General features: G+C 48.1%; 1 protein-coding gene across 1 annotated transcript in view; it reads right to left on the reverse strand.

Moving 5' to 3' along the window:
- The window catches only part of arid3c (AT rich interactive domain 3C (BRIGHT-like)), a 104,401-nt gene extending 93,073 nt beyond the window's left edge, over positions 1-11,328 (reverse strand). Inside the window, exons 1-2 of the mRNA XM_084439292.1 lie at positions 11,190-11,328; positions 10,028-10,726 (exon numbers count right to left, since the gene is read on the reverse strand). Of these exons, the coding sequence (XP_084295418.1) occupies positions 10,028-10,726; positions 11,190-11,228 (738 nt within the window). The 5' untranslated portion in view covers positions 11,229-11,328. The remainder of the gene's footprint in view (positions 1-10,027; positions 10,727-11,189) is intronic.
- Positions 11,329-21,035: the final 9,707 nt, after the last annotated feature.

Here is a 21,035-nt window from a genome sequence, read left to right on the forward strand (position 1 = left end):
AGTCGGCCCTGTGGCCCTCCCCAGCCTGGGCCCCGGCCCCGGCCCTCACAGACAGGCCGGCTGCTTGGGTCTGTCACCCTGCACACTAGCCCATACTGGGCTCTCCTGCTGGGGTCTGTCCCCCTGCACACTAGCCCATACTGGGCTCTCCTGCTGGGGTCTGTCCCCCTGCACACTAGCCCATACTGGGCTCTCCTGCTGGGTCTGTCACCCTGCACACTAGCCCATACTGGGCTCTCCTGCTGGGGTCTGTCTCCCTGCACACTAGCCCATACTGGGCTCTCCTGCTGGGTCTGTCACCTGCACACTAGCCCATACTGGGCTCTCCTGCTGGGTCTGTCACCCTGCACACTAGCCCATACTGGGCTCTCCTGCTGGGTCTGTCACCCTGCACACTAGCCCATACTGGGCTCTCCTGCTGGTCACCCTGCACACTAGCCCATACTGGGCTCTCCTGCTGAGCTGCCATTGAGAGAACCTGTTTAAAATGTTTAAACATGCCATTGAGTGTAGCCGGCGTGCTGTTTACTGTTTACTGTTTCCCTTCAGCCTGAGCGTCCGTGACACCCTCACCCTCACCCTCACCCTGTTCAAAGCTGGAACATTTCGGACAAATATGATTTCGCTAGAGTGCCGTTTCTTGCACACTTGCGAGGATTTCGAAAGAAAAAATAACTGCTTTTAAATGACCCTCATTCATATCGAGATGTTTGTATTTGAAGCTCCTCCCTCGAGAGTGACTTTACAGTAAGTACGCTTAATATTGACAGGGTGGAGAGCGCCTAATCCTCTAACACACACACACACACACACACACACACACACGCAGTATCGAAGAAGAGTGCCTCGAAGGGGTAGTTAGTGACTGATTCAGCAATATTTAAATGAGAGTCACACTTCAATACATGGGAGACCTTGACACATGCAGGCTTTTATGGCGGCGCTGTGATCTGCATGTTCCGCTCTGCCAATCAATGATTACTCAATCTCGTTATCTTGCTATCTCGTTATCTCACTATCTCGTTAGTGCAGACAGAGCACATGGGCGGAACATGTAAATCTCCTGTGCTTTGCCCGCGCCATCTTTGATTGTGGCGTGTGTATGTGTGCGTGTGTGTGTGTGTGTGTGTGTGTGTGTGTGTGTATGTGTGTGTATGTGTGTGTATGTGTGTGTGTGTGTGTATGTGTGTGTATGTGTGTGTGTGGTGGTAATTATTATATCCCAGGCTAAGTAAATAGGGGTGAAGGTTGTCCCACATTCAGTGGGCTTGTGTTTGTAGTGGATTCTGACAGGCCTGCTGTGTTGGTTCTGTGTGTGTTCACCGTGCGCGCGGTCAGTGGGAGGCCATGTTCTGAGCTGGCAGAGCAGCTCGGTGGATAGAAAGAGGAGGTGGATAGACAGGCAGCCCTGGTTGGTGGACAGCGCCCGTCACACACCCACGCCAGCACTCACACTCAGATCTCTGTCGGTTAACGGCCAGTGAATTTTTACATGTGATGTATTTATAGGATACTTTTATGAGTGCCCAGTGCGGCCTTGTAACTCATTTATTTTACAGTAGGCATGTACACCTACTGAGTAGAATCGCTAGTGCAGTCCTCTCCGGTTACTCATCTCCTGTCTCATAGCCAGGCCTTCCTCACCTCTAGTCTCATAGCCAGGCCTTCCTCACACTCCTGCTCTCACAGACAGACCTTCCTCACACTCCTGCTCTCATAGCCAGGCCTTCCTCACCTCTAGTCTCATAGCCAGGCCTTCCTCACCTCTAGTCTCATAGCCAGGCCTTCCTCACACTCCTGCTCTCACAGACAGACCTTCCTCACACTCCTGCTCTCATAGCCAGGCCTTCCTCACCTCTAGTCTCATAGCCAGGCCTTCCTCACCTCTAGTCTCATAGCCAGGCCTTCCTCACCTCTAGTCTCATAGCCAGGCCTTCCTCACCTCTAGTCTCATAGCCAGGCCTTCCTCACCTCTAGTCTCATAGCCAGGCCTTCCTCACCTCTAGTCTCATAGCCAGGCCTTCCTCACACTCCTGCTCTCATAGCCAGACCTTCCTCACACTCCTGCTCTCATAGCCAGGCCTTCCTCACCTCTAGTCTCATAGCCAGGCCTTCCTCACACTCCTGCTCTCATAGCCAGGCCTTCCTCACACTCCTGCTCTCATAGCCAGACCTTCCTCACACTCTGTGTAGCAGCGTTAGAGGTCTGGCAACACCTGATTATCATTGTGAGATTGGGGGAAAAAACATTGTATTTCTTTAAGCCAATCACAATCGTCTTGGGCGGCGCTAAGCTTGCTTTTTTCCAACAGGGCCCATGTAAAATAGCATTTGCTGGCGGGTTGGGTTGGGTTAGGGCCGCGATGCTGGCGGATTGGGTTGGGTTGGGGTTGGGTTGGATTAGGGCTGCGGTGCTGGCGTGTTGGGTTGGGTTGGGTTAGGGCCGTGGTGCTGGCAGGTTGGGTTGGGTTAGGGCGGTGGTGCTGGCGTGTTGGGTTGGGTTGGGTTGGGGCCGTGGTGGTGCTGGCAGGTTGGGTTGGGTTGGGTTAGGGCCATGGTGGTTCTGGCAGGTTGGGTTGGGTTGGGTTGGGGCCGTGGTGGTTCTGGCGTGTTGGGTTGGGTTGGGTTGGGTTGGGTTGGGTTAGGGCCATGGTGGTTCTGGCAGGTTGGGTTGGGTTGGGTTGGGTTAGGGCCATGGTGGTTCTGGCAGGTTGGGTTGGGTTGGGTTGGGTTAGGGCCATGGTGGTTCTGGCAGGTTGGGTTGGGTTGGGTTGGGTTGGGTTGGTTTGGGGTCGTGGTGCTGGCAGGTTGGGTTGGGTTAGGGCTACTGTGGTGCTGGCGTGTTGGGTTGGGTTGGGTTGGGTTGGGTTAGGGCCAGGGTGGTTCTGGCAGGTTGGGTTGGGTTGGGTTGGGTTGGGTTAGGGCTACTGTGGTTCTGGCAGGTTGGGTTGGGTTGGGTTGGGTTAGGGCCATGGTGGTTCTGGCAGGTTGGGTTGGGTTGGGTTGGGGCCGTGGTGGTTCTGGCAGGTTGGGTTGGGTTGGGTTGGGTTGGGGCCGTGGTGGTTCTGGCAGGTTGGGTTGGGTTAGGGCCGCTGTTTGCCCAGCAGTCCCGTCTCGTAAACAGAGAGGGATTTTGCAAGCAGCTGCAGAAATTCCAGGCTTGTGTGATTAAAATGTAACACCCACATTGAGCAGGGAGGGAGGGTGTTTGAACAAGTCGGGCTGCTCTTCTGTTTTAATGAAAGAGAGAAGCCATTTTGCAAAGAAAGCAAGCACACTTTAATGGCACATCGTGCCCCCATCGAGCCCACTTTTATTGGGCACTCTATTATTTCTTTATTTTGTGTGTGTGTGGGGGGGGGGGGGCTGGAATTATAGACGCTCCCCCCCAAAGAGAAGAACATACAAGAGAAAGAGTTCCCTACATACCTCCACCATCACAGCTCAGAAGGGCAAGGAAGAGCTGGAGTCTTGAGCAAACATAGCATTAAAACAAAACACCATGAGAGCTAGTATCCTCCCCCTCTCCTCTCCTCTCCTCTCCTCTCCTCTCCTCTCCTCTCCTCTCCTCTCCTCTCCTCTCCTCTCCTCTCCTCTCCTCTCCTCTCCTCTCCTCTCCTCTTTTCTCCTCTTTTCTCCTCTCCTCTCCTCTTTTCTCCTCCCCTCTCCTCTCCACCCCCAAACTTCAGATCTGAGTCCCTTTCTCTCTTTTCTTTATTTCTATATATGTTTTAGTTTTTTTACAGCCCCAGCCTTCCCCTCTGTGCGTGTGGCTCCATCATATAACAGTAACGGTGCACAGTGAAAGAATCCAGGAATGCTATTAAAGCATTTCCAGTGACGGAGCACATTTGTGAGTGAAGTGCAGCTGTCGGATGTTGCTATGTGGCTCCTGTCTTGGGGAAGGGCCCCGGGTGGGGGGGGGGCTATGGGGGGGGGCCCTAGGAGGGGGGCACTATAGCTGAGCACGGGGGCCCTGCATCAATGAAGCTGGGGAGGAAGGGGTGTGTGTGTGTGTGAGCGTGTGCATGTGTGTGTGTGTGTGTGCGTGAGGGGGGGGGGGGGGGTGTTTGGAGAAATCAAGCTCTTTGCCATATGGAGAATTTTACCTCATGCATGTGTTCTAACTTCACAGGGATACTACATGCTGGGGGTTATTGGATTTCCAGCCCCCAGAATGCAACACTGTGTAATCATGGGGGGGTGGGGTGAAGGGGCGGGGTCTTGTTGCAGCTAGTAAAGAGAGGAAATAGCATTCCTTGTGTTGACACAGGAGTTGCAGTGTGCTAGCATGTGTCTCTCTCAGAGCCGGAGTCCCTTGTTGTTTTTTGGGCTCACGTTAAGGGGGGAACAGGGAAGGAGAATTGTGGATGTTATTGGAGACAAGGTCTGGGACAGGGTCTGGGGGACAGGGTCTGGGGGACAGGGTCTGGGACAGGGTCTGGACAGGGTCTGGGGGACAGGGTCTGGGGGACAGGGTCTGGGCGCTGGTTTATAAATACAGCTCATACTTCCAGCTCACAATGCTCTGACTCAGTCAGGGCTTCTCCCAGACACTGGTCACACTGGTTCACTTAGCGATACTGTTTGACATCAGAAACAGCTTGTGAAAACACAGAGAATTTGAGACTGTGTGTGTGTGTGTGTGTGTGTGTGTGTGTGTGTGTGTGTGTGTGTGTGTGTGTGTGTGTGTGTTTGTTTGCATGCAAACATTTGTGTGTAAGTGTGTGTGTGTGTTTGCCTTCCTGGTAGTAATCCTGAGCGCTGTTCTTCCTTTCTGTGATTTCACAATCGCCTCGTTTCCCTCTTCTCTTCTCACGGCCGTGTTTTCCCTTCTCCCCCACCCCCCTCCACATTAAATTAGGTCACTTGTGTTAGGCTAGTGTCCTTGGCTAGTGTTAGGCTAGTGTCCTTGGCTAGTGTTAGGCTAGTGTCCTTGGCTAGTGTTAGGCTAGTGTCCTTGGCTAGTGTTAGGCTAGTGTCCTTGGCTAGTGTTGGGCTAGTGTCCTTGGCTAGTGTTAGGCTAGTGTCCTAAGGTTTCCACCAGCGTATCTGTGCAGCTCGAAACACTGAACATTGTCTTCACACGCTGAACGTCTCGGGGGAACTCCCACCGTCTTTGTTTTGCGCTCAGAAAGATAACTGGGAAAGAAGAGTGTGAGGGGAGGAGCACAGAAATGGCTTCATTGAGGCCTGGAGAGTGAAATCATACACCAGGAGCTATAAACCCCCCTCTTCCCTTCTCCCTCCCCTCATCCCTCCAACTACCCCCCCCCTTCCCTTCTCCCTCCCCTCATCCCCCTACAACTACCCCCCCCCCCTTCCCTTCTCCCTCCCCTCATCCCCCTCCAACTACCCCCCCCCCCCTCTTCCCTTCTCCCTCCCCTCATCCCCCCTCCAACTACCCCCCCCCCTTCCCTTCTCCCTCCCCTCATCCCCCTCCAACTACCCCCCCCCTCTTCCCTTCTCCCTCCCTCATCCCCCTCCAACTACCCCCCCCCCCTTCCCTTCTCCCTCCCCTCATCCCCCTCCAACTACCCCCCCCCCCCCCCCTCTTCCCTTCTCCCTCCCCTCATCCCCCTCCAACTACCCCCCCCCCCTCTTCCCTTCTCCCTCCCCCTCATCCCCCTCCAACTACCCCCCCCCCCCCTCTCCCTTCTCCCTCCCCTCATCCCCCTCCCCCGGGGCTCAGTACGAGGCCTGTTATGGGAGAGAAGTCCGTCTGGGAAGCTCCTCTCATACAGTAGCTGTTGGCTAAACAAGGCAAGTCAGCGGGAGAGAGAGAGGCTCATCTAACGGATCTCCTCTGAGACCAGCAGTGGGCCAGGGTGGATCTGAGACCAGGTGGATCTGAGACCAGCAGTGGGCCAGGGTGGATCTGAGACCAGCAGTGGCCAGGGTGGATCTGAGACCAGCAGTGGGCCAGGGTGGATCTGAGACCAGCAGTGGGCCAGGGTGGATCTGAGACCAGGTGGATCTGAGACCAGCAGTGGGCCAGGGTGGATCTGAGACCAGGTGGATCTCAGACCAGGTGGATCTGAGCCCAGGTGGATCTCAGACCAGGTGGATCTCAGACCAGGTGGATCTCAGACCAGGTGGATCTCAGACCAGGTGGATCTCTACTGGTGGGTCTATAGTAGCCCTGGTCCAGACCTTTATTGACCGTAATGGTGGGTCTATAGTAGCCCCGGTCCAGACCTTTGACCTTTGACCTTTGACTCTGCCCACTCCACCGAGTTGACAGAGTCTTGTTCCGGCACTGCCACATGAAACACGGTTTCTCTGGTTAAAAAATGACCGGTCCAATGAGGGCCTCAGGGCAACTGACCATTAGCCAGTCGGCGCCACGGGCAGGACTAATGGCGTTGTCACGGCGTTAGTCACTGGTCTCTAGTGTCGTTGGTCTCTAGTGATTGGTTGGGGAGAATCAAATCTCCTCCCCCACGGGAATCGGTCAGAGTGGAGGCAGCGTCAGACGGAAGATCACTATGGAGCAACGCGCTGACGATCCTGCCTGATCTCAGGTCTGTGGTCCCATTCAGCAACGCGCTGCCGATCCTGCCTGATCTCAGGTCTGTGGTCCCATTCAGCAACGCGCTGACGATCCTGCCTGATCTCAGGTCTGTGGTCCCATTCAGCAACGCGCTGACGATCCTGCCTGATCTCAGGTCTGTGGTCCCATTCAGCAACGCGCTGACGATCCTGCCTGATCTCAGGTCTGTGGTCCCATTCAGCAACGCGCTGACGATCCTGCCTGATCTCAGGTCTGTGGTCCCATTCAGCAGCGGCCCGGCGCTGAGAGCACAATCCTGCGGCTTTGCTTCCCATTATGTGAGGATGCCAGATCAGTGTTTTAATTAAAAGGGCCCTTTAGTGAAAGGTGGCCATTTTGTTGCAACAAAGCAAAGTCCAAAGTATATTCTACAGCTGCGCTTTATCAACATGGGGCCTATATGTCACCGTACACACTGGAAGAGCAGCGAGGAGAGCAGGAATAATGACAGAGCAGTGGCCTTTAAAACAAACACCCAAACAACAGCCGGTTGGAACCAATGTCGGTTACAGGCTACCAAGAAAAACATGTCATTTGTTATGTATATTCTTTTTTTTTCACAAATTCCATTCTATAGCTGTTTTCTGTATCAGTAAATGTGTGCATGCATGTGTGTGTGTGTGTGTGTGTGTGTGTGTGCGCATGTGTGTAAGAGCACGCGATTGTGTTTCCGTTTGGTAATAGTTTGGCGGCGCGCCGGCGCTCACACGCTGCCAGGGAGGGAGATCCCAGGATTGTTGGGTGTGCGCCAGGCTGGAGGCTGGAATGACACCAGGTCTAGTTTCCCACATTTCCTGAGTTCCTGCCAAAACTCTACGCAACTTCTTGGTGTTTTTTTTCTCTCTCTCCCTCACGCGTTCCTAAGCCTTGTCCTGGTCTCTCACTCACTCGCTTGTTTTGTGAGAGAGGCCTGGAAGAAATATTGCAGAGTTTCGTTTCTTTAGAGACTGTACATTCTCTCACTGAGACTTTCACTGGAATAGTATTAAATCTCGTCACGCAACTGTCACAAGATATTAAGGGGGACATTCCTAATCGCTGTACCCACAGATTTGAATCTACTTATTAAAAAGGAAGAAAAAAGGACAGTTATAATTAAAGCTCCAATTAAAAAGCTCAGATTTCTTACTCTGTATGCACACAATTAAGGTCCACCCTGTGCAAAAATGCACCACTAAGATCTGCCTTCAAAAGAATATCTCCTGCGTGTTTACAAAAGATACCAGCGTCTACTGCCCACTAATGAAGGAGATATAGTAAAGGCTCTTTGGTTAGGATCAGATGAAAACGTCTTGGTCTTAGAGGGTCTCTGTATTTAACCCCCATAACACCACATCTTGTTCTTATTTCAGAGATGCATTTACGGCCTTTAAATGTGGTTTTGTTTTGCAACTTTGAACATGCTTAGTATTCCGGCTCCGCTCTGTCTGACTGGCCGCCATAAGCATCCTTTTATTGTCCTGTGACCATTAGAGCCAATGACTGCATACAAATGACCCCACGCTAGCGCCACGTCCTGAGGACTCTGCACGCACACGGGGGAACTCCATACTAATACACTGGGTCTCTCTAAAAATGAAACATGAAAATGACCTTATATATTAAATTGTGAGCTATATATATATATATAGTACTGTACACAGATATTGATATAGTGTGTGTGAAATGTCTTTCTATGGTAAATTAAAAACCTGGAATTATCCACATGAAATTACACACACTATCAAGACTGATATGAGTATTAATATGAGTATTAATAAATTAGTGCTAGGTACATCCCTTCACACCCAGATGGTCATATAGCTGTGGGACATGCTCCCTGCCTGCTCCGAGCCCTGGAGGGGCAGGGTTAGGGTTAGGGTAAACCCTGGGTGGACAGCAGCTCTCTGGGTCTGGGAGAGCAGCGCCGGGTTCTCTGGGTCTGGGAGACGACCCGGTTTCCTCTTCATCCCTCTCTATCAAGATCATTTGTTTTTCTTCCTATTGGAATTGCATTTCCATGCATTGGGTTCTTTAATGCATGTGCTAATGCAGCCTCTAATGTACACATGACTTTTAGGGGCTGTCTCTAAATGATCAGTCATAAATAAAGGATGACATCCATCCATGCACACTTAGAAAATATAGATCTGAGTCCACTTTGTAGCCGGTCCCTAGTGAATTAGAATAATCCAATACTATCTAGGATCAATTTATGTGTGTGAATACAATGTTATGGCAGTTGGAATTACAGATGGATGGGTCATTGAAGAGAAGGGCGTTTTGCTGATGTGCTGTGTCTCCTCCACCAATACACAACTGGGCTACCGTGAATACAAACTACTGTAAAGACCACGCAGTTCATTCTTCAATACTGGTTTCTACCAAGCGGGTATTTTAGTTATACTAAACAGCTCGTGGGCTTTAAGAATAATTTGCTCCATTCAAAATCAGTCCATCCAATCTCACTCTAACAACATATTTGGTTATTTACCAGTTCAATAATCAGTATTTTATGTAGAACTATACTATACTATACTATACTATATACTTGTACTTCTATATAATTTGTCAGCCTAATATTTAAGTGAGAACATCCAGAGAAAGCACACAGCCTATGCAGATGAAGTGCTTTTCTAGTGGTCTAAGAGCTTCTATCAGACTGGGTATTCTGGGTTAAGGGACATATGAAAGCAGCTCTCTTGTGAAAGGGTCATGGCCAACATATGGGAGCCACATGGGAACTCAGAGAGACCAAATGGTGTCAACCATGCATCAGGAGACCATGGTGAGGGGGAGGGAGGGGGGGGCTCTGAGTTAGTGGACAGAACTCTGTCATGTTCCCATCATATCTACTTAGACAATAGTTTTAGTTGTCTCAAATGTAGGATTTAGGCAGCGAGTGTGTTCTATCACAAGCATATTTCTAAGAGAAGTAACTATGCCTGGTCTATTCTAGGACTGTAGGACTGTTCTAGGACTGTAGGACTGTCTAGGCTTGTAGGACTGTTCTAGTTCTAGGACTGTAGGACTGTTCTAGGACTGTAGGACTGTCTAGGCTTGTAGGACTGTTCTAGTTCTAGGACTGTAGGACTGTTCTAGGACTGTAGGACTGTCTAGGCTTGTAGGACTGTTCTAGGACTGTAGGACTGTTCTAGGCCTGTAGGACTGTTCTAGGGCTGTAGGACTGTTCTAGGCCTGTAGGACTGTTCTAGGACTGTAGGACTGTTCTAGGCCTGTAGGACTGTTCTAGGACTGTAGGACTGTTCTAGGACTGTAGGCCTGGACATGTAGCTCCAGGATAGTTTAGTGGTCACTATGACAGCAGGACACTCAACAAGCTCATTTGCTCCCATAGCCTACTTACTTTTGTGTAAAGGTGTTTTGGTTGTGTAAGTTTCAATCCCACACTACAAGGTGGTTATAGGTAGTAGTGTTTTAGTAGGTCTAGTAATACCAGGCTCTAATGCTAAATATTACCAAAACCAGCCTTACCTGTTTGAATTGCTCCTCGTAAGTCCATTCGTGGTGCTGAGACTGTGTGTGCGAGGCCATCCCACCCGGGGACTCTGGCTGCCGGGGCGCGCCGAAGGCTGTTGGGACCCGGGACAGCAGATGACCCGGGGTGCTCTTTGGAGAGTGTCCCGCGCTGGGATGCATCGAGTGGCGGGGCTGGTAGTGGCTCAAAGCACCCTCAATGTCCTCATCATCGTCATCATCACCATCATCATCATCGTCCACGACCCCCTCATTTTCCATGTCATCTCCCTCAAGGTCTCGGTCGTTATCATCCATGCCTCTGTTACCGTCTTCATCGTCCATGTCCGAGTCCTCGCGTCTCTCCGAGTGCCTGCGCGCGTCGAGGAGAGGGAGAGCGATCTGCCGCTCCGAGGAGGAGTTCGCAACTCCCGCGGCAAACGCGCCGCGCACCGCCGCCTGGTAGTGACGGAAAGCGAGGGCTTGTTGGTGTATCTGTGACTCCACCATGGAGCGGATATCCTTCTCCTTCTCCGCCTGCCGGAGCTTCTCTTCCAGCGCCAGGCGAGCCGCCTGTTGTCGCTGGAGGTTCTCCATGACCGCTTCGAGCTTCATTCCGCCGCCGCTGGGCTGGTGGGGCTGCGCGCCGGGGAAGGGGCTGTGGGTCGAGGCGGAGGAGAGGAGGGGAAGGCTGCTCGCAGAGGAGAACGCGGCTTGCTGTGGAGAACGACGAGACGCAAGGAAAGCATGTCAAAACTACCAACGAAAAGACGTTCCCAAAACTTTGCCACGAAAATATCGTATTATAACGCATGACCAAGCAGCTAAAGGCTAATTAATGATGTGGCCATTGCATGAGATCTCAGAAAACGTGGCTTCTCAGATGTACAGTAGATAGCTCAAAATAGAGCAGATAAGCTGAAAATGAATAAACTTAGTGATTTATCATAAGTAAGCTCAGAGCGTTTCAACTTGCCCAGTGCGCGCTATAGCGCATGGATTTGCCTAGACTACATTAATAGACCGAACATGTGAAAAAGTTGTAGAATGTGAAATAAGCGTGAATTATAGATACATAACCTCATTAAACGGAATAAACTTAAGAGCGCAATAACGTTATTAAAGCAGTTGATGAATTCAGAATGACAATGGAAATCCAAATGAAAGATTGGATACTTACCAAAGCAGATTTAGTTGCTATGCTGGTGTTATCAACCATGCTTCTCCCGTCAGATGGACCAAAATATCAAACAGTTCACAAGTATCTCCTTTCTATGTCAGATCTGGGAATATTCCTGATTCAACATCGAGATTTGCTTGTCAACTGCGAAGGAATAAACTCGTTTAAAATGTATTGGCGGTGATCTTGAAGCCCTGAAGCTTTTGGCAACAAGTGGCAACTGTAGGAGAATGACCTCTTCAGCGAGATCAGCCTTCTGCTCCCATTTGCTAACAACACGTCAATAGCCTGATAGATACGGAGGGCAGGGTCGAATGACAACCAAGGAAATACAGTTGAACATCCAGATAGGACGCGGGGCTGCAGATGACCAAATGTTGGACGTGATCCAAGACTATGTCGCCAACGTTCAGATAGCTTATAGGCTGTCACACTACATGTTGTACATTTAATTAATTGCAGTTGCAGTATTGTAGTCTATTGTAGTTGTACTAGTCATGGTGACACAGATGACTGCTGCGTAGTAGGCGAGTTGATGTTGTCAGTATGTTGGGAAATCAGCCCTCGGTGAAAAGCCTAATAGTGATGTTATTCCCTCGGTGAATATCCTAATAGTGATGTTAATGAGCAGCCTATATGTTTAATGAGTAGCATGTTGACGGATTAGTTCAGCAAACTGCGCAAACGGTTCTTCTCGCGCATGCATGGTCGAAGAACATCCCAACATCGCCTACGGTAATAATCCTGTAATAATGTAGCCTATTTATGGTCTTAATTGTAATAACGGATTTCTATTTCTAGGCCTTTCTGTTATCATAAACTACTGTAGCCTAAACATATTAATATAAACGCATCTATTCCGACGCAATGTGTTAGTTTCCGAGGGCAACATTTAGTTCAGAGGGAAATGGTATTTCATATGTCACTTAAATCACTCATGCTCTTAAATTGATCATCACTTTTACAGACCAGAAAAATAAATGAAAGGAGATACATACAGTATAAAGAAGATAATTTTAAACGAGAGATATGGTACCATTAACAGCTCATTATGGTCTAGATCATTTGGGCCTACAGTAGGCTATACAAGTCTTTCATATCCATGGTGGGAATAGCCTACATTTGAAATGACGCCCATTTAGGCAACTCTATTTAATTCTGCAGGGCCTTTCTATCCCTGTCTCCTGATATGAGCCCGGAGACGCAGAAACGTGAGGCTGCTGCGCGTCCCTGGATACCGGGTCCATGAAGGAATGAAGAGATGGCGTCACTGGGATGAAGTGATGTGTTTACGCAGCCGAGCACCATTTCTGTCACTGTGTTGATACTGCAGGCCTACTCTACTGACACAACCCTGCAGGCGGAACTCATATGAAGAGCAAAGATATGGATGAACATAATACAGGATTACAGTCTAATCCCATTTGGTTGATATGCAGAATTATCAAAATAAATGAAACTAGGCTTGGAATGGGAGAGACGCTCGAGTTGAACTGAAGACATTTATAGGACCTGAAAGACAGGATCAACTTTGAGATGGTCAGTTAGATGGAACATTTATAGGACCTGAAAGACAGGATCAACTTTGAGATGGTCAGTTAGTTAGAAACACTGCCAGTCATAAACTGAGCTAATGCCATCGCAGTATAAATGATCTACACTATCCCATATTTACTATGTTGCACAAGATACAGAGGAAATTACTTGAGTTAATGTGTGTAACTCACATCCGCAATCCTTGATGTATAGTATAATTTTCATAATAAAATGGCTCATGTTCCACAAACCATGAATTTATTCAGACCTCATTATCCAGTGAGCTCCTTTGAGAGACTAAATTAGTTTCCATCAGGCACATCTGAAAATCAAAGGAACTGCACTTTAAGATCTCTCTCTCTCTCTCATGCAATATCAAACAAACTATGAATTCAAGAATGAATTGGCTGTTGTTTTGCCCAAGTACAATTTCAGTGTTTTCTGAGTGGACATGTCGAAATTCTGCACTTAAGGTGGTCGTCAGTTTTGAAACACACACTATAAAAATCCTAGTCACTGTTACTCAGAAGAGCAGATTCTAAGAAAATGGCATTTAAACGTTATGAAATTACCCTCTTTTGCACAGTAAGGCCTGGTGAGCTGGAGATATACATCTAGGACTCCGTGGGATATATAATTACTATAAACCCTGCAATTACCCTACATTTACCATAATGACTCCTCAATTAAATCTGGCTGTGATCTTCCATATATGATTTGGGTAGAGCAAATTGATTATCATCAAAATGGTTCTGTAATAACGTTGTGTTCTAATTTTAGACTTTTGAGAACCCCCACCTCTTCCCTTTCCAGAATATCTTAGACATGGCCCCCCCCCGAGACGGGCCATGTCTGCTCATCTCTGCTCAGGCCTGGGGTATCAGGGTCTCTGCTCAGGCCTGGGGTATCAGGGTCTCTGCTCAGGCCTGGGGTATCAGGGTCTCTGCTCAGGCCTGGGGTATCAGGGACCCCAGCCCAACCCAACACGCATGTGTGAGTGTGATAAAACCAGCAGAAACTGAACACATTATATCTCTCAACATCTGTGAATCATGGGGGTGTTTGAATCCTACAGATGATCGACTGAGGAGGCTGAGCTGAATGAAAACATGACAGTATTAGAACAGCGTGTTCATTCATTCACAACCTCAGATCAGGCAGAATGAAACCATGACAGTATTAGAACAGCGTGTTCATTCATTAACAACCTCAGATCAGCGTGTTCATTCATTCACAATCTCAGATCAGCGTGTTCATTCATTCACAACCTCAGATCAGCGTGTTCATTCATTCACAACCACAGAACAGGCAGATTCCTACCAACAGAAGCCTCTAAAAACTGTTAAGGCAGCTGCTCTCACACAACCCAAATTACTTTATCCCCCCCTCCCCCCCCCCCGCTCCACACACACACACACACACACACACACGCACACACACACACACACACACACACACACACACACACACACACACACACACACTTTAAGGAGGATTCTCCACCATGTCATGTGTTGGGGTGAGTATTTCCATTAAGTTATTAGTATCCATTGTGCAGTCAGCCATAAATATGTCTGCAGCTCATGTGATCGTGCGCTAGGGGCCATCTTCTTCCTGACCCCTGTGATGTCAGACCATCAAACACGGACCATCAGAACCCCAGGGCCCACATGAAGATCTACGGCCATTTTATATCTAACCTCTGGAGTTAAAATTGATTATCAGTCTCAGTATATAATCAAGCCAGACAGGAAGTGAAGGACGCTGAAGGGAAATTAGTGGATGGTGAATTACATCCCAATGATAGATCATAAATCATATTTAATCCATGTCAGATAGTGTACATTTTGTCCTCATAACGTGCCTGCTTGTACATTCACTTTTAGTAAAAGCTACTACAACATTTGATCAAGTCCAGTACTTTGACCCCAAATGTCATCTATAAACTGTTGAACAAGTTGCATTTGCAGCCTGTCCCGTTCATGTGGAAGTATTACATAATCCTCCATTACCCAGCTCTGACCGGCTGGTCCAGAGAGCCACCAGGTGGTCAAACTACCTCCTCGCTGCACAGAATAGAAACAGAAGTCAGTGTTGGGCATCATTGGGTTTTACACAGAAATAGGAATAACTCGGCACAGAAAAAAAAATATTCCACTTGAATTTGGTGTATTCTATAAATAGTGTTTATTTGAGGCACTATTAACATGGACGACAGCCCCCAACAGCGATGAGTAACAAAGAAACATGAGTGACATTAGTGAAGCAGTTTCATTGGATTGTAACTGAAATATTTACAAGGAAATTATGATTTACATGAAGATGAAGCGTATTTTCCTCAGAAGATAGTGCGCACTCCACACTATGAAAACACTTCATCTAAACCTATGACATGCAAATGTATATTTTCTATTATTTGATCTAATTCATCCTCACAAAACAGTTATTCATTTTACTTAAATTATTACATTTATTACATTAATAAATTACAGGTAACTTACTTTCCACTGACTTAAGTGCTACAGACAGTAATCAGCTCTCAAATGAAGTGTTATATATTTTTTATAATTTCAGTCATCCTCATTGTCTTTATAGGAAATCAGTCAGAGGCCTTTTCCTTCTGCCGTGTAAACAAATAACATCAAATATTATTGAAATCTGATGAATTAACAATTCTAATGCTGGATTCCGGGTCATTTCAGGGGCCAGGGAGGACATTGCAGGACAACATATATATATACACACTATATGTTTAGATATATATTAGTATATATAATATGAGTATGCTTATAAAGTACTGTCTACCGACTGTGTGTCTGAATATGGACGAGGTGTTGGTGCAGCCAGGGTCCAGTAATGTAGACCACACATAGGCTTGAGAGCGTGGGGGGGAACTACATCCAAGGGTGCAAAGCAAGAAAGCTTATTAGGTGTTAACAGCTTACATCATCTACATCTGACTGTGCTGCAGACTTGCTGTTTACAGGGAAACAGCGCTCCCTAGTGTCCAGCCCGCGCCAGTCCATCAGACCAGTCTAAACTAGGATCTTGTTGTGGTCTAAACATCATAGGGGGGTCGAAATGCTCAGCTCAATAGTTTAGGCCACTGATGAGACGCTGTGAGCTCAACTAAGAGAAAGAGAGGAAAACACTGAATGATGATAAAATGTCCAGGAACTGGACGAGGAGGCGGAGGAACTGGATGAGGAGGCGGAGGAACTGGACGAGGAGGCGGAGGAACTGGACGAGGAGGCGGAGGAACTGGACGAGGAGGCGGAGGAACTGGACGAGGAGGCGGAGGAACTGGACGAGGAGGAGGAGGAACTGGACGAGGAGGCGGAGGAACTGGACGAGGAGGCGGAGGAACTGGACGAGGAGGCGGAGGAACTGGACGAGGAGGCGGAGGAACTGGACGAGGAGGCGGAGGAACTGGATGAGGAGGCGGAGGAACTGGATGAGGAGGCGGAGGAACTGGACGAGGAGGCGGAGGAACACGACGAGGAGGCGGAGGAACTGGACGAGGAGGCGGAGGAACTGGACGAGGAGGCGGAGGAACTGGACGAGGAGGCGGAGGAACTGGACGAGGAGGCGGAGGAACTGGACGAGGAGGCGGAGGAACTGGATGAGGAGGTGGAGGAACTGGATGAGGAGGCGGAGGAACTGGACGAGGAGGCGGAGGAACTGGATGAGGAGGCGGAGGAACTTGTCCGCCTCAGAGTTTGCTGGACAGCTCGATGGAGCCTCCTTCTCCAGCAGCGCTTGCGACAGAGGAGAGGGCACAGCTGGGCGTGGTTCTGAACTGGGCGTGGTTCTGAACTGGGCGTGGTTCTGAACTCGGCTGGGTTCTGAACTGGGCGGGGTTCTGAACTGGGCGGGGTTCTGAACTGGGCGTGGTTCTGAACTCGGCTGGGTTCTGAACTGGGCGGGGTTCTGAACTGGGCGGGGTTCTGAACTGGGCGGGGTTCTGAACTGTGCGTAGTACTATTTTATCAGTATAAGTATGTGTAGCTCCTAGTATAACGTGCATAGTTCCTAGCCTAGTGTTGTTAGTGTAGCACTCCTAGTTAGGGTGCAGTCGCCCCCCTAGCTTCATATGAGGCCCATAGTTGAGGCAAAGCACAGGCATCATTTCATAAGCTGCTTTGGCCTGTGTATAGTGTGTTTCGTGTGTGTGTAAATGTTTATATACAGACCCATATAATATTGTCTACTTAATAAACATTGGTATATCTTTTCTAACTGATTGCCTGGACCGTGACATTGTTGCTCAAACCTCCTCAGTTTCCTGAGTAACGGCTTGTTATATGATTATTCATCATCATCATCATCATCATCATCATCAATATTCATTAATAGTAACCTGCTTCCAACGCTATCGGAGTAGGCTAGGGCCTGTGGTCCGAGACCAAGCAATGCACATTGAACCTGGAAACAGTTAAAGTCATGGTCCAATCCTGCTGGTCAGAGTACGGTCTTCACAGCAGCCCTCATCCAGACACACATTGAGCAGTTGACTTGATTAGGCTGCTTATGTAACCCAGCTGAATTGGTTAAACTCACTCCTCAGTATGAATCCCGCCCACCTGCGCCACCGAGCTGCTGTCTTTTCCGTGGCGTAACTGATAGTGGTGTTTGAGTGTTTGAGAGAGGCGTGTGTTTGTAAGTCAGAGGACCCGAGTGGGAACGCAGAGCAGGGAGGGGAGGGTTGAACCTACAGTACTGATGAGCAGCGCAGGGACAGCTGATACTCTTCTGAGCCATACTGACTCAGCAGATCTGCTCCAGGGCACACTGGTGGATGACATCAGTCAACAGGACAGTGATTGGACTAAAGTCCTGCTTGAGCTGTCATGTCTAAACAAAGATACTGGACTGATGTCCAAATCAAGGCATGATTACAGCTTTTACTACAACATATCATGTACCCCATCTTACTGTAAACAGTATCACAAAACTCCTGAGCTTTCAGACAAGATTCAAGATTATTTTTATTCGTCACATAATGTTCGGTGTCGTCACAGTGAAATGTTGCTGCCGGCTCTGTGCGTTTCCACAGCAACGATAAGCAATTACGTCACCCGGACAGATTCTGGCCTGACAGCTCCAAGATTATGCTACAGATAAACTCTAATACTCAATTTCAAATTACAAATTTACAAGTTTACAAATTAAAATTGTAAAAATTAGAAGACATCAGTGCAGTGAGTGTTCTACACAGTACACACTCACTACAGTAGGCCTGGACATCAAGCTTGGTATTCTAGTTGTAGCATTTAGCCTAGCTGGATTGCAGAAATGTAAATTAAAATATGTGAATGTTTCAGTCAGACTATGAGCCATCCTGTAGGTTAAAATGAACAGATTAATATGTGAATGTTCTAGTCTATGAGCCATCCTGTAGGTTAAGATGAGCAGATTAATATGTGAATGTTCTAGTCTATGAGCCATCCTGTAGGTTAAGATGAGCAGATTAATATGTGAATGTTCTAGTCTATGAGCCATCCTGTAGGTTAAGATGAGCAGATTAATATGTGAATGTTCTAGTCTATGAGCCATCCTGTAGGTTAAAATGAGCAGATTAATATGTGAATGTTCTAGTCTATGAGCCATCCTGTAGGTTAAAATGAGCAGATTAATATGTGAATGTTCTAGTCTATGAGCCATCCTGTAGGTTAAGATGAGCAGATTTATTGGAGGAGAAGGAGAGAAATAGACCTGGGAAAGAACTCGTCCGACAGACGGCTCAGTCAATAATGATCAGGGATATCGATCACCCAGTTGGAAATGGAAACATGTAAAATTGATTGGCCAACAGACTTTTAGAGGTTTTCCTCATAAGTGTGTGTGTGTGTGTGTGTGTGTGCGCGCCTGCGTGTGTGTATGCGCGTGTCTGTGTGCATGGTGCACGCGTGCACAATGCTAGTCCATAGTCCATATCAAAGAATGCATAGCCTAGGTCCTACTGTGCATCTATGACTCTGTACAGCTCAGATCATCTAACTGAACCCATTCCAAGGCTCAGTTGAAGCTGACGCGTGACTCAACTATCCGTCTCTGGTCTGTGCTCGTTATTTTTTCATAATTATCTTTGACATGTACATCAAAGGTGTCCAGTCTCGTTAAATCGTGGGTCTGGACAGAATTATGTCTTTTCTAATCCTCCCTTCCCCTCTTCTCTGAAAGACCGACTGCCCACCAGACAGGCCTGGCCTTCTCTCTGTTAGAACGTTATTCACAAAACAATCACAAAATCTCACATTACCCAGGCAAGTTTAATGTCTTAAATATCACACTGGATGCTTTGGCCCACCCCCAGTAATAAAGCAAGTAGCTTCCAGTTTATTTCATCATGTTTACCTCAATCTGCAGCCGACATCTGGTTGATAGATTGATATCCTTCACCATGATGCTCATCCCTTTCCTGAAGCTGTAAGTAATAAGCATGATGTGGAGCAGCATCTTACCTGAATCTGACAAACGAGATTCTTACTGAGTTGCAGATGAGGAGATATCGACTGTGGCGTTGCGAGCGCTGCTCTGACCCTCCGTGCTGCTGACCCAACCTTCTACTGCACCTCCATGATTAACCTCCGGGGACCCATCGCTCACACCGCTGAGAGGAATCAATTATCACACAGCTGTCACACGCTGACCACTTCCTCTGCTGATCATGACAAACTAATTAGCTGCATGGGTCATCTCTTCAATAATACATTCCGTTGTGTTCTGTTGAAGAAACCATATTGTTGTGTGGCCTGTGAGGTAATACTGAACGTTTCTTCCTATAGATTGCCATGATTATGTTGCACCTCCTAAAGAGGCCACAGGTTAATTATACCGGATGATTTATCCATGTATGGACGGATCTGATCTAACCTGGAAGAGATCAACTAGGTTCAAGGTTCAAGGGTCAAGGTAGTTCTATTTGTCACACGCACAGAAACACGGGGTTGAACATGCAGGGAAATGGAAGGAGGAGCTCAATCATTGTGCTAAAAACAATAAATACAATAGAGACAATAAAGACAGTAGATTAGACAATAGGAGAATAAAGACAGTAGATTAGACAATAGGAGAATAAAGACAGTAGATTAGACAATAGGAGAATAAAGACAGTAGATTAGACAATAGGACAATAAAGACAGTAGATTAGACAATAGGACAATAAAGACAGTAGATTAGACAATAAGACAATGACAGTAGATCAGAAAATAGGAGAATAAAGACAGTAGATTAGACAATAGGACAATAAAGACAGTAGATTAGACATTAATCTTTATATCTACATAGGGAGCAGGTTCTTCCACGTTCTTCACATGTAATTGTATTCAGTTGGTTGTAATCTGCAACCTCACCACTAGATGCCAGCAAAAATCACACAATGCACCAATCACAGAGCAATGTGTTTCAATCTAGATTATCTGCTTTAGGGGCGTTTCAATAGCAGAGGTATAGCAGAGGCTGTTTGGAGTCCTCGAGTGAGTAGCCTTGACTGTCTCCTCCTGAGAAAATAGATCTGTTGAAGTTTCATGGTTCGTATGCGTGTGAACCCAGTTGGCCGGTCTGACAGGGAATACTGGTGTCATTTAAGATCTCGCCTGCAGATGTCACTAGAGCAACATAAACATATGAACTTCTATTCTATGTTTTGCCATCCAATTCAGATAGGCCTCCTTACATCATGAAGAATACAGTCATTAATATATATATATATATATATATATATTGCATTATAACTATAACATTCATCTCGGGTGTGATAGTCTCCATTGAGTTCGATGTCATTTCTGAATTCACTGACACAATGCTGTTTCATTTGGGTGTTCCAGTCCCATAGAGATAACTCAGTCTTCCCTTCCTCTGGCTGTCGCCATCCATCAAACACCGAGTCATTCACAGACTCCTTTGCCCTTCACTTTCCAGTCCTTCACCATCCTCCTCCTCCTCCTGCACCCCCCACCATCCCCTCAGCTCCTCCTCCTCCTGCACCCCCACCATCCCCTCAGCTCCTCCTCCTCCCGCACCCCCACCATCCCCTCAGCTCCTCCTCCTCCTCCTCCTGCACCCCCCACCATCCCCTCAGCTCCTCCTCCTCCTCCTGCACCCCCACCATCCCCTCAGCTCCTCCTCCTCCTCCTCCTGCACCCCCCACCATCCCCTCAGCTCCTCCTCCTCCTGCACCCCCCACCATCCCCTCAGCTCCTCCTCCTCCTCCTCCTGCACCCCCCACCATCCCCTCAGCTCCTCCTCCTCCCGCACCCCCCACCATCCCCTCAGCTCCTCCTCCTCCTGCACCCCCCACCATCCCCT

Source organism: Borostomias antarcticus (assembly GCF_949987555.1).
Source record: "Borostomias antarcticus genome assembly, chromosome: 6".
NCBI lineage: Eukaryota > Metazoa > Chordata > Actinopteri > Stomiiformes > Stomiidae > Borostomias > Borostomias antarcticus.